Below are 14,695 nucleotides of genomic sequence, written 5' to 3' on the forward strand. Positions count from 1 at the left end.
ATCAACCAAATCCGCACATCTTTGGACTGTGGGAGGAAACCGGAGCTCCCGGAGGAAACCCACGCAGACACGGGGAGAACGTGCAAACTCCACACAGACAGTGACCCAAGGCCGGGAATTGAACCCTGGTCCCTGGCGCTGTGAGGCAGCAGTGCTAACCACCATGCTACCCCAGAATCAACCAAGATGGTATAGATCAGCCACTATTTAACTGAACGAGGGAGACAGGCCAGAGAGACTCAGTGGCCCTCCTTCTGTTCTTACTTTCCTAATGACATGATTTAAAATGCTCAAAAAATAAAGACTGATTTCCATCACTGACACTCGCAGCTTTGAGAGGGTTTTATCGTCATGTCCACTGAGTGATTGGTTTCAGGTATGCTATCTCGCTGCTCTCTCGCTCGCTCGCTCTCCTGTGATATAAATGCGATGGACAGTTGCAGATACTCTTCAGTAACTGCCCGGCATTCCTCAGCCTTGGTGAAGCAGCATTTCTATGGTGTCGGTGGCAGTCTCGGAGACGGACAGGATCCTTGACTGTCGAAGCTTGTGGCTCGCCCAGGTGCCTGCAACAGAACCAATTCAGAATTACTCCAAACGCCAGCAGCTGCCACTCTGCTTTGAGTTATAAACACCTTGCAGTTATTTAGCTTTTTGCACAGCCATGGGACATCACAAAACATTTTACTTACAACTGCTTTTACACAGCAGGCACTGATCCGCGGATTATCAGTTACTGTGGCGATGTCGGTTCAGAAATAGACATTGGCCACGACACGGGAACAGTCTCCTTGCTCTTCGTTGATAAAATTCTTTAGAATCTTTCCGAGAGGTCTCATGGGACTCTCATTTGTCTCATCCAAAAGACAGGACCTTCAACACTGCAGCACTCCCTCAGCACTGACCCTCTGACAGTGCGGCACTCCCTCAGTACTGACCCTCTGACAGTGCGGCACTCCCTCAGCACTAACCCTCTGACAGTGCGGCACTCCCTCAGCACTGACCCTCTGACAGTGCGGCACTCCCTCAGCACTGACCCTCTGACAGTGCGGCACTCCCTCAGTACTGACCCTCTGACAGTGCGGCACTCCCTCAGCACTGACCCTCTGACAGTGCGGCACTCCCTCAGCACTGACCCTCTGACAGTGCGGCACTCCCTCAGCACTGACCCTCTGACAGTGCGGCACTCCCTCAGCACTGACCCTCTGACAGTGCGGCACTCCCTCAGCACTGACCCTCTGACAGTCCAGCACTCCCTCAGTACTGACCCTCTGACAGTGCGGCACTCCCTCAGCACTGACCCTCTGACAGTGCGGCACTCCCTCAGTACTAACCTTCTGACAGTGCGGCACTCCCTCAGTACTGACCCTCTGACAGTGCGGCACTCCCTCAGCACTAACCCTCTGACAGTGCGGCACTCCCTCAGCACTGACCCTCTGACAGTGCGGCACTCCCTCAGTACTGACCCTCTGACAGTGCGGCACTCCCTCAGCACTAACCCTCTGACAGTGCGGCACTCCCTCAGCACTGACCCTCTGACAGTCCAGCACTCCCTCAGTACTGACCCTCTGACAGTGCGGCACTCCCTCAGCACTGACCCTCTGACAGTGCGGCACTCCCTCAGCACTGACCCTCTGACAGTGCGGCACTCCCTCAGCACTGACCCTCTGACAGTGCAGCACTCCCTCAATACTGACCTTCTGACAGTGCGGCACTCCCTCAGCACTGACCCTCTGACAGTGCAGCACTCCCTCAATACTGACCTTCCGACAGTGCGGCACTCCCTCAGTGCTGACCCTCTGACAGTGCGGCACTCCCTCAGCACTGACCCTCTGACAGTGCGGCACTCCCTCAGCACTGACCCTCTGACAGTGCGGCACTCCCTCAGCACTGACCCTCTGACAGTGCGGCACTCCCTCAGTACTGACCCTCTGACAGTGCGGCACTCCCTCAGTACTGACCCTCTGACAGTGCGGCACTCCCTCAGCACTGACCCTCTGACAGTGCGGCACTCCCTCAGTACTGACCCTCTGACAGTGCGGCACTCCCTCAGTACTGACCCTCTGACAGTGCGGCACTCCCTCAGCACTGACCCTCTGACAGTGCAGCACTCCCTCAGTACTGACCCTCTGACAGTGCGGCACTCCCTCAGTACTGACCCTCTGACAGTGCGGCACTCCCTCAGCACTGACCCTCTGACAGTGCGGCACTCCCTCAGTGCTGACCCTCTGACAGTGCGGCACTTCCTAAGTACTGACCCTCTGACAGTGCGGCACTCCCTCAGTGCTGACCCTCTGACAGTGCGGCACTCCCTCAGTACTGACCCTCTGACAGTGCGGCACTCCCTCAGTACTGACCCTCTGACAGTGCGGCACTCCCTCAGCACTGACCCTCTGACAGTGCGGCACTCCCTCAGCACTGACCCTCTGACAGTGCGGCACACCCTCAGCACTGACCCTCTGACAGTGCGGCACTCCCTCAGCACTGACCCTCTGACAGTGCAGCACTCCCTCAGCACTGACCCTCTGACAGTGCGGCACTTCCTAAGTACTGACCCTCTGACAGTGCGGCACTCCCTCAGTGCTGACCCTCTGACAGTGCGGCACTCCCTCAGTACTGACCCTCTGACAGTGCGGCACTCCCTCAGTACTGACCCTCTGACAGTGCGGCACTCCCTCAGCACTGACCCTCTGACAGTGCGGCACTCCCTCAGCACTGACCCTCTGACAGTGCGGCACTCCCTCAGCACTGACCCTCTGACAGTGCGGCACTCCCTCAGCACTGACCCTCTGACAGTGCAGCACTCCCTCAGCACTGACCCTCTGACAGTGCGGCACTCCCTCAGCACTGACCCTCTGACAGTGCGGCACTCCCTCAGTACTGACCCTCTGACAGTGCAGCACTCCCTCAGCACTGACCCTCTGACAGTGCGGCACTCCCTCAGTACTGACCCTCTGACAGTGCGGCACTCCCTCAGTACTGACCCTCTGACAGTGCGGCACTCCCTCAGCACTGACCCTCTGACAGTGCGGCACTCCCTCAGCACTGACCCTCTGACAGTGCGGCACTTCCTAAGTATGGCACTGGGAATATCTTTTTTTATTTATTGGTGTCACAAGTAGGTGTACGTTAACACTACAATGAAGTTACTGTGAAAATGCCTCAGTCGCCACACTCCGGTGCCTGTTCGGGTACACTGAGGGAGAATTTAGCACGGCCAGTGCACCCTAACCAGCACGTCCTTCGGACTGTGGGAGGAAACTGGAGCACCCGGAGGAAACCCACGCAGCCTGGATTGTTTGATCAAGTCAGTGCAGCGGGACATGGAACCATGATCACGCAATTTGGAGACAGGAGTGATAGCCACTGAGCCTTGGCTGTCAGTGAGGCAAGTAGCACAAAATTACTGTGTGAAAATGCCACTGCTGAAGGCCGGATAGGGCACTGGTTAAAGCCAAATGTAAAACTCTACAAAGGGGTGAAAGCTGGGTCCTTGAGCCAATCAGATCGAGCTCCAACTTGGGTTTTATGAATATGGACTGTTACAAGATCCCACCATCCTGTCACCTGATTTCTCTTCTAAGGAGTAACCCTTGAAGAACTTAAGCTGCAAAGACATTTTTCAGAGCAGATTATGATTTCAGTCGCAGGGTGGTTACTGGACTAATCATCAAGTTCATTCCCCACTAGAGCAGCCAGGGAAGTTAAATGTCGTTAATTAATTTGGAATAAGCAGCAGTAATGGGGTCGATGGCTGATAATTTCCCAGCCATGGGTGGTGAGCGGCCTTCTCGAGCCGCTGAAGTCCAAGTGGTGTAGGTACCTTCTTGAGTCTAGAAGATTAAAGGGGCAATCAAATCAGTGTGTTCAAAATAATAAAGGGATTCAACACAGTTGATGGACAGAAAGGGGCAGCACGGTGGCACAGTGGTTAGCACTGCCGCCTCACAGCGCCAGGGACCCGGGTTCAATTCCCGCCTCAAGTCACTGTCTGTATGGAGTTTGCACGTTCTCCCCGTGTCTGCGTGGGTTTCCTCCGGGTGCTCCGGTTTCCTCCCACAATCCAAAGATGTGCGGGTTAAGTTGATTGGCCATGCTAAATTGCCCCTTAGTGTCAGGGGGATTAGCAGGGTAAATATGTGGGGTTACGGGAATAGGGCCTGGGTGGATTGTTGTCAGTGCAGACTCGATGGGCCGAATGGCCTCCGTCCGGACTGTAGGGATTCTATGATTCTATGAAACTGTCTTGGGGAGGAAGTGGAATACTACAATCACAAGCTTACAGCTTGGTCATTCAGGGGTGAAATAGGAAAGTACTTTTCACACAAAGGATAGTGGGAGTCTAGAACTCTCTCTCCCGTAAAAGATGGGATAATGAGGTTAACCAGAGATGAATAGTTTTATCAAGGAGTACAGAGCAAAGCCAGGGTACTGGAATTGAGCTACAGGTCAGTCAAGATCCCATTGAATGGTGAAACGGGCTCGAGGGGCTGAGTGGCCTCCTCCTGTTCCATTGTTATCACGGGATCATTCCCTGTACCCTTTATTTTTTTCACCATATCTTCTCTTTTCAAATACTTCCCCAAAGATGTTCCAGTCCCTGCTGCAATAGTCCCATGTTGTGAAACGTGCCAAGATGCATCAGCAAGGCAGTCCAGGGTCACACCGATCCAAAGACAATTTTCCTGCTATTAAGTGTAATGGCTTCAGATGCAGTTGCACATTTTCTACACCCACGGGTTCAGTCACAGGACTGAAGGAAACCGATTAGATTACAGTGCCCATGGCTTCCATTATAAACCCCTACATCCAGCCCTTCCTGCAACCTCTGAGCTACACACAAATGTTACCATTTCAAATATGAAAGATTTGCTTCCAGTGTCAGCTGCGGCCCGCATGTTCAACTTTGAGTCACAGGGTGGGTGATGGGTAGTCCAGTCTGACACTTGCCGCAGTGCTGAGAGAGTGCTAAACTGTCAGAACTTTCAGATCAGATTCTATGATTCTATGGCGCGGAGACGGGCCCTTTGGCTCAAACTGGTCCATGCCGACCAAAAAGCCCATCTGAGCTAACCCCATTGGCCTCCATTTGGCCCATATCCCCCTAAACCTTTCCTATCCATGTGCCTATCCAAATGCCCTTTAAATGTTGTCGATGTCCCTGCCTCAACCACTTCCCCCGGCAGCTCATTCCTCACAGGCACCACCCTCTGTGTAAAAAACGTTGCTCCTCAGGTTCCCATTAATTCTTTCCCCTCTTAACTTAAACCTGTGCCCCTCTAGTTCTTGATTCCCCAACCCTGGGTAAAAGACTGAGTGCATTCACCCTATCCATGCCTCTCATTAACTTATACACCTCTATAAGATCACCTCTCAGTCTCCTATACTCCAAAGAAAAAAGTCCTAGCCTGTCCAATCCACATCAATCTCTCCCTATCAGTCCCTTGAGTCCTGGCAACATCATAAAATCTTACAGTGCAGAAGGAGGCCATTCAGCCCATCAAGTCTTCACCAAACACAATCCCACCCGGGCCCTATCCCCATAACCCCATATATTTACCCTAGCTAGTTCCCCTGACACTAAGGGGCAATTTAGCATGGCCAATCCACCTAACCCGCACATCTTTGGACTGTGGGAGGAAACCGGAGCACCCGGAGGAAACCCACGTAGACACGGGGAGAATGTCCCAACTCCACGCAGACAGTGACCCAAGCCAGGAATTGAACCCAGCTCCCCTGGAGCTGTGAGGCAGCAGTGTTAACCACTGTGCCACCGTGCCGCCCATCCTTGTAAATCTCTTCTGCACTCTCTCCAGTTTAATAACATCTTTAAACTAGATATTAAAGATATTAAACTAAGGCTCCTTCAGGTCTCTCGGGTAGATGTGAAAGTTCTCCTTGCACCGTTTGAAGGACAGAGGAACTCTAACTGTTGTCCCAAGCCAATACTCACGCCTCAATCAACATTGCTAAAATATTACTGCATTGTTGTTTGTGGGAGCTTGCTGTGCACAAATTGGCTGCAGCATTTTCCTGCATGATAAAAGTAACAATGCCTGGAAGTGTACTTTCAAGATCGCACTGTGTTTTTGCATGTCCTGAGGTCAAGAAATAAAGACAAATACTTCCTTGTCCTTCTGTTGCGTATCTAGTCACCAAGAAAGTCAACTGGCACCCAAAACAGCCGTAAAATGAGCAGGGCGATAACTGGTATGTGCCAGCCTCAGATTCAGAGGATGAAGCCGCGTATCTGAGGACTTTTGGGCATGGGTTGAGTTGGGTCCCTGGAGTCGTTGTATCCAAAACTGGATCCTTGCGTTGTCAAGGGGACGTAGCAGGAAGGATGGTCCGGGAACACGTAGACCATCTGAGAGCGAGAATAGCCCCGGCAGCCAGAACTGCCATCAGCAGCTGTAGTGATTTGATTTGATTTATTATTGTCACATGAATTGGGATACAGTGAAAAGTATTGTCTCTTGCGCGCTATACAGACAAAGCATACCGTTCATAGAGTACATAGGGGAGAGGGAAAGGAGAGGGTGCAGAATATTATGTTGCAGTTACAGATAGGGTGAAGAGAAAGATCAGCTTAATATGTGATAGGACCATTCAAAGGTCTGACAGCAGTAGGGAAGACGCTATTCTTGAGTCGGTTGGTACGTGACCTCAGACTTTTGTATCTTTTTCCTAACGGAAAAAGGTGGAAGTGAGAATGTCCTGGGTGCATGGGGTCCTTAATTATGCTGGCTGCTTTTCCCTGGGGCAGCGGGAAGTGTTGACAGAGTCAATGGATGGGAGGCTGGTTTGTGTGATGGATTGGGCTACATTCACGACCTTTTGTAGTTCCTTGCGGTCTTGGGCAGAGCAGGAGCCCATACCAAGCTGTGATACAACCAGAAAGAATGCTTTCTATGGTGCATCTGTAAAAGTTGGTGAGAGTCGTAGCTGACATGCCAAATTTCCTTAGTCTCCTGAGAAAGTAGAGGCGTTGGTGGGCTTTCTTAACTATAGTGTCGGCATGGGGGGACCAGGACAGGTTGTTGGTGACCTGAACACCTAAAAACTTGAAGCTCTCGACCCTTTCTACTTCATCCCCATTGATGTAGACAGGGGCATGTTCTCCTTTACGCTTCCTGAAGTCGATGACAATCTCCTTCATTTTGTTGACATTGAGTCAGAGATTATTGTTGCCGCACCAGTTCACCAGATTCTCTATCTCTGATGCGTGTTATCAAACACGAGGCTAGATGCTCGGGAAATAAAGGCTTTTATTTACTGTAATGAAGCAGCCAATAATTATATACACGATCCCAGACTGAAGGGGTCCCAGCCAGAGCAGGGACTTTTATACCTCTCCCAGGAGGCGGAGCCCGACTGGGATGTACCACAACACCACAGTACAAAGGTGTAACAACCCCACCCTAACCCCAACAGCAACAAGTAGCACAACCCAACAGTAACATATGTACATCCTTGTAGTACTGGCCAGACCCTGGCTCAGTACTATCCAGTGGGAACCAACGATGGTTCACCACAATCTCATTCCTGTACTCTGTCTCGTCATTGTTTGAGATCCGACCCACTACGGTGGTGTCATCAGTTGCCATCTGCGAATGTTGTCGACTATCCAATCACTGAAGTACCTGGTCATCCTGTGACAGGCACAACTGAGTTTCCATGGAAACAGATAGAACTGAACTGCCTGTGCCTGAAGAGGCGCCTGTCATTGTGGTTTGGGCTGACAGCAATCCTGTGGCAGCGCCTCAGACAGAGGAACTACACCACTCCAAAGAAAATTACAGCACAGGAACAGGCTTCGGCCCTCCAAGCCTGCATCGAAGGGCAGGCTTGGAGGGCTAAATTCATATTCAAAATGTTGTTATCTTAGACTGTGTAAATTGAGTACTGGCATTTGTGGAAAAAGACTTGAAGTGGGAGGGATGTGGTGATTGTTTTTTTAAGGATGCATCTGCAGAGTAAGTGTCTCAGGAGTTGGGGTTTGTGTTCCAGAACCTTCTCAGGAGCTGACTGGCGGCATCAGGCCGCAGGCCTCTGGATAATTGATTAGCGCTGCTGCCTCACAGCGCCAGGGACCTGGGTTCGATTCCTGGCTTGGGTCACTGTCTGTGCGGAGTTTGCACGTTCTCCCCGTGTCTGCGTGGGTTTCCTCCGGGTGCTCCGGTTTCCTCCCACATTCTGAAAGACATGCTGGTTAGGTGCGTTGACCCAAACAGGCGCTGGATTGTGGCGACTAGGGGAATTTTCACAGTAACTTCATTGCAGTGTTAATGTACGCCTTGTGACTAATAAATAAACTTTAATAATTATATGAAAATTGCAGTTGTCATTTACTCTGACTGGTGAACAGGAATTGTTAAAATGGTAGCTGTGTTTTAATCTGTGTATTAATCGTGATAGCTATTAGCACAATTAGCGAGTTGCGATCTTTAGTGCCACACATGAGTCAACCGTGGATTGATTGCTATTTTAATTGCAGTAATGAATCATGGCTCCTTATTAGTTGCACCAGTGTGATTCAAGCAGAGGCCAAGCAAGGTCGGCAGTTACCTCCAGGCCAGGCCAAGCAGCAAAGAAACTTCATGCTCCAGATTTGCAAACGTGTGTTGACATGCCCCACTTCTGGCTTGCGCTGAAGTGAGAACGCTCCAATTGCAGTCACGAGAATGGTCGATTGAGTGCATGCCCACAAACAGGGACTCATATGTCTTGTAGTCCACCCACTTTCGGGGAGTCTTTGGTTACAGAACTGTCAACCAAATAGAATATCCCCCAGAAACCTGGCTTAGTTGCCAATCCCACAAATGCGGGATACTACAGACCACTAAACATCAGCCTCCGGCTGGGGAGACGGAGACGGAACACAGAACTGAAAACAGGCAGATATTTGAAAACATTTCTGTAAAGTATTTTCAAACGCAGTGCTATTGGCTGGAATTTGGCACTCAGCCAAATCCCCGGTCACTGCAGCGGGTCCCGAGAATCCCGCCAGCGTGAATGGCCAGAGAATCTCATCCCATGGTGTTTGTAAATACTGTCAACTTGCTCATAAAACCAATTAGATTAAGTTTAAATTAAAGTTTATTTATTAGCGTCACAAGTAGGCTTACATTAACACTGCAATGAAGTTAGTGAAAATCCCCTAGTCGCCTGTTTGGGTACACTGAGGGAGAATTTAGCATGGCCAATGCACCTAACCAGTACATCTTTCGGACTGTGGGGGGGAAGCTGGAGGAAACCCACGCAAATACAGGGAAAACGTGCAAACTACACACCGAGACCAGAAATAAACCTGGGTCCCTGGTGCTGTGAGGCAGCGATGCTAACCACTCTGCCGCCACCCACTAAAGGTCAATTTAGTATGGCCACTCAAACTAACCCGCACATCTTTGCAGTGTGGGAGGAAACCAGAGCACCCGGAGGAAACCCACGCAGACACGGGGAGAACGTGCAGTCTCCACACAGACAGTGACCCGAGGCCAGAATTGAACCTGGGTCCCTGGTGCTTTGAAACAGCAGTGCTAACCACTGTGCCATCCCAAACTATTGGATAGGATTGAATCACTGATGAGAAATTGGGAACTGTGATCTATCCATCGGGACCAGACACACACATCTGAACAAGTGATTCTTATTCTGGAAATTACATTTCCAGTAATGAGGCTGGAGGTCCAAAGTGGCTGCTGAACTTGACAGTGACGTTTTTTTTTATTCATTCATTGGACATAAGCGTCGCTGGCTGACCAGCATTTATTGTCCATCCCTAGTTACCCGAGTTAAGAATCCACCACATTGCTGTGGCTCTGGAGTCCACGTAGGCCAGACCAGATAAGGACGGCAGATTTCCTTCCCCAAAGGACAGATGGGTTTTTCCAACAATTGACAATGGTTTCATGGTCATCAGTAGATTCTTAATTCCAGATATTTTTATTAAATTCAAATTGCACCATCTGCCGTGGAGGGATTCGAACCCAGGTCCCCAGAACATGAGCTGAGTTTCTGGATTAATAATCTAGCGATAATACCACTAGGCCATCGCCTCCCCACGTTCTGCCTTGAAGTCACTCTGGGATTTTGATTCCAGAGAACGTACTTCCAATTTAGCTGGAAAATTATTTTGGAATTCCATGAAGCGTTGATGACTGAGGGTTTCTGAAATACATTGAACCTCTTTCTGCAACAAGCAAGGAAAACATCAGAGCCTCATGAAAACTGCCAAAAATCTAACTGTCCAGTTGCTAAAAGGAGCAATGATTACTCCAGAGCAGCATAACAGTCTGAAATCCAGCAGGGGAACTGTCATGTCTTGGATTATTTAACAATTCTTTCTGAGTCTAACATGTCATCAGGTTGTTAAACGCTCATTGAATGCTTCATTCCAATTTAATTTGCCAAATATATCGTCAGATGGAGGCCCAGTCTGCTCAAATGTAATTTGGAAACTGAATGATTCTCCATCAGAGGATCTGAGGAAAATAACAGTGATCAGGAGACAAGAGCTAAACAGTCTAAAGAGATTCAGACTGAAGCTGCTCTGTACCAGCTGCATTGTGACATTTCCTTTTGTTTCTAGGCTACATAGAAACATAGGAGATAGGAGCAGGAGGAGGCCATTCGGCCCTTCGAGCCTGCTCCGCCATTCATCACAATCATGGCTGATCATCCAACTCAATAGCCTAATCCTGCTTTCTCCCCATAACCTTTGACCCCGTTCGCCCCAAGTGCTATATCCAGCCGCCTCTTGAATACATTCAATGTTTTGGCATCAACTACTTCCTGTGGTAATGAATTCCACAGGCTCACCACTCTTTGGGTGAAGAAATGTCTCCTCACCTCCGTCCTAAATGGTCTACCCCGAATCCTCAGACTGTGACCCCTGCTTCTGGACTCCCCCCACCATAGGGAACATCTTTCCTGCATCTATCCTATCTAGTCCTGTTAGAATTTTATAAGTCTCTATGAGATCCTCCCTCATTCATTTGAACTCCAGTGAAAACAATCCTAACCTCGTCAATCTCTCCTCATACATCAGTTAGAACCCTTCACAAAGTATGTCCAAGGCAGTAAAGCACTTTGGGACACTTGCTGGTCATGAAAAGCGCTATATAAATGCAAGTCTTTCTTTTATTTTCAATTACATCCTGTCCAACATTGCTTTCCAGTGATTCAGGCAGCATAATTTCAATCCAGCTCTACCCAATCCCATCATTTCCCAACCAATGAAGAATTATCCCAAGACAGAAGAAAGCTCCCCGCTGCCATGGTTACCTCTTCCAGTAGGTGCCAATGGGCAATGGGTTTCCGAGGGTAGACCAGCATCTCATTCCAGTGATCACGTCCAAGCCCTTCAGCATCTTGTCCAACTCGACACACTCCAATAACCTCATTGTGACTAACCCTGCAGACAGGGGGAAGAAACGCATTGTTAGAGAGCAGGGATGTAACAGTGAGGCAGGCGAGAGGCAGGAACCACGCAAAAGAGCAGATATCATAGAAACATAGAAACCAGAAGCAGGAGGAGGCCATTCAGCCCTTCGAGCCTGCTCCGCCATTCATTTTGATCATGGCTGATCATCGAATGCACTATTCTGATCCGCCCCCTTTCCCCCATATCCCACACATTCACCACCCTCTGGGTGAAGAAATTTCCCCTCACCTCAGTTCTAAAACGTTTACCCCTTATCCTCAACTATGACCCCTAGTTCTGGACTCCCCCACCATTGGGTACATTCTTTCTGAATCTATCCTGTCTAACCCTGTTAGAATGTTATAAGTTTCTATGAGATCCCCTCTCACTCTTCTAAACTCCAGTGAATATAATCCTAACCGACTTAGTCTCTCCTCATATGACAGACCTGCCATCCCAGGAATCAGCCGGGTAAACCTTCGCTGTACTCCCTCTATAGCAAGGAATGAGATGCGAACATGAGTTGTGAGGAGGATGGAAAGAGCCTTCAAGAGGATGTAATTGGATAATAGAATCCCTGCAGCAAATCTTACTCAGATCCTCTCCCCCACCCTATCTCTGTAACCCCAAACATTTCCCATGGCTAATCCATCTAACCTACACATCTTTGGACACCGAGGGGCAATTTAGCTTGGCCAATCCACTTAACCTATATCCTTCTTTCTTTTTATTCATTCATGGGACATGGGCATTGCTGACTGGCCAGCATTTATTGCCCATCCCTAGTTGCGCATGGAGGGAAGTTGAAAGTCAACCACATTGCTGTGGCTCTGGAGTCACATGTAGGCCAGACCAAGTAATGGTGACAGATTTCCTTCCCTAAAAAACATTAGTGAACCAGATGGGTTTTTCCGACAATCGATTCATGGTCATCAGTAGATTCTTAATTCCAGGCATTTTTTATTGAATTCAAGTTCCACCATCTGTTGTGGCGGGATTCGAACCCGGGTCCCCGGAACATTAGTTGTTTTTTCTGGATTAATAGTTTAGTGATAATACCACTAGGCCATCGCCCCCCCCTGGATATTTCTGGATATCGCTAAAAAGAGAGACATGTTGCTGGAGCTTTTTGTCTTGCACTCATCAGGACAGTCAGTGCTGATTGGTTGGCAAGTCATCTCTGATTGGTCTAGTCATTGCCATTGAGAAGGCAACAAGGAACTATTCCAGGTAATTCCAAAAAACCACAAAGCTTGAATATCTTTCCTTTTTCTTGCGGAGGACAGATTCTCGCGTATAAAAGCATGTTGCCATGTTATGAACCCAACTGATTATCTTAAATTCAGTGTTAGTGTAGCTATTAGCACACTCGTGATTGTTCAGAAAGTGCTGCCCAATCACGGAATCGTACCTAACAATCGACATTTTGTTTTAGGTTTTGAGAGGGCAGGTTGGTTGAAGTACGGTCTGTACTCTGCCTATTAGGAACAACCAATGGAACATGCTGTTTGATTCAATCAGCGGGATGTACGGCTTGCATAGCTGGCAGCTGGCACTCACATTCGTACACAATGTGGCTCAATTGTATGGCAGACAATGCATCTTTTTGAACTGACGAAAGCATCTTATTAGTTGAAAATGCCACTCATATGGCCACTGTATAGAAAGAGCATGAAACAACTCGCTTAACCAGTTGTTAAAGCTTTCTCCTACAGTAAAAATAGCTGTGATCATTTGAAATTTGACATTCTTGCATTTGTTCTGATGGGTGCGAGAGGCAAAGCTTCAGCAATATGTCTCTCTTTTCAGAAAGATCAGGTTCTGTATCAAGCAACTGTTTATATATTTTTTGGTGAATCATGTGTCCCATTGGACCTCAAGTGAACACATTAGCACACCAGCGTTACTCTTCAGACTTCTCAAATGCTTCTGCCAAACATCATGCTGATGATCATTGGTTGGGAGAAGCTGGGATCATCCTGTCTAAAGTTTCCTCATGGTTGATGAAGAGAAAGAGAAGGGCTTCAAAATATAAGGACCCTGACATTCTCTACCTGGATCAGCACACTTCCCCCAAAGTACGGTTCAAATTATTAGGGTACGGCATGGCAGGAGATCTCAAAGCCATATTGTGCTCCACCTGCTCTATGTGGGAAGCCAGGAACATTTCCAATGCCTGGAGTCAACATGTGAGCAAGAACAGCCTCCAGCTCTAGCTCTTGGAAGTCCAGGTTTCAGATCCGGAAAATTGGCTGGGAATACTGTGGAGCATCTGTGAGGTGGAGACTATCTTGTTATAATCCAGGTCAGAAACTAGGTGTTTTATGAAGTCAGCCTAGACCATAAGTTTTACACTTTGAATTTGGCTAGAGTAAGCACGAGATGGTTCACTCCAGGTATGATTCAAATGACCCAAGAGGGAGCTTTTATCAAACAAAGTTTATTTAAGAATATAGTTAACACATTGAATATAGTTAACACATGGGCGGCACGGTAGCACAGTGGTTAGCACTGCTGCTTCACAGCTCCAGGGACCTGGGTTCAATTCCCGGCTTGGGTCTCTGTCTGTGTGGCATTTGCACATTCTCCTCGTGTCTGCGTGGGTTTCCCCCGGGTGCTCCGGTTTCCTCCCACAGTCCAAAGATGTGCGAGTTAGGTTGATTGGCCATGCTAAAAATTGCCCTTAGTGTCCTGAGATGCGCAGGTTAGAGGGATTAGTGGGTAAATCTGTAGAGATATGGTGGTAGGGCCTGGGTGGGATTGTGGTCGGTGCAGACTCGATGGGCCGAATGGCCTCTTTCTGTACTGTAGGATTTCTATGATAGAAAGAAAATTAGCAATAACTTTTACCAATTACAAACAAGAGAAAAAAAACCATGATATTGTATAAACCTTAACTAAATGCACGGTTCCAATACAACAAACCTCCTTCTAAACATACACCTGCCCCAGGGTTAGCACAGAAAATACAAATGCTCATGTGGTTTTCCAGCTCAACAATACCTGCTGTGAATTAGTCCTTTGAATAGAATTGAAACAATGGCTTTCTAGCTCTGTAGCTACCAGCAGACCTCGAGGTAGAGAAAAAGCCACCACCAGCCTCTAGCTTTTAGCCAGCAAACCACTACAAGAAGCAGAGGCAATCCTTGCCTCTAGTTACTCGCTAGCAAAGCACTGACAGCCGGATTTTCATTCCAGAGAGGCAAGAAAACCTGCTTCCAGTCTGCGTCTAAACAGGTTCTAACTAAAGCAGTAGCCAGCAGACAAACC

The 14,695-nt window shown here is 48.7% G+C and overlaps 1 protein-coding gene across 2 annotated transcripts in view; it reads right to left on the reverse strand.

The window, feature by feature from the left end:
- Positions 1-494: 494 nt before the first annotated feature.
- Positions 495-14,695, reverse strand: part of syt10 (synaptotagmin X) — an 89,664-nt gene continuing 75,463 nt past the window's right edge. For both annotated transcript variants that reach the window (XM_078219545.1, XM_078219544.1), the window contains 2 exons: positions 11,287-11,416; positions 495-566 (listed from right to left, as the gene is read on the reverse strand). In XM_078219545.1, the coding sequence (XP_078075671.1) occupies positions 495-566; positions 11,287-11,416 (202 nt within the window). The remainder of the gene's footprint in view (positions 567-11,286; positions 11,417-14,695) is intronic.

The sequence above is a fragment of the Mustelus asterias genome, chromosome 9 (genome assembly GCF_964213995.1).
Source record: "Mustelus asterias chromosome 9, sMusAst1.hap1.1, whole genome shotgun sequence".
Taxonomy (NCBI): Eukaryota; Metazoa; Chordata; class Chondrichthyes; order Carcharhiniformes; family Triakidae; genus Mustelus; species Mustelus asterias.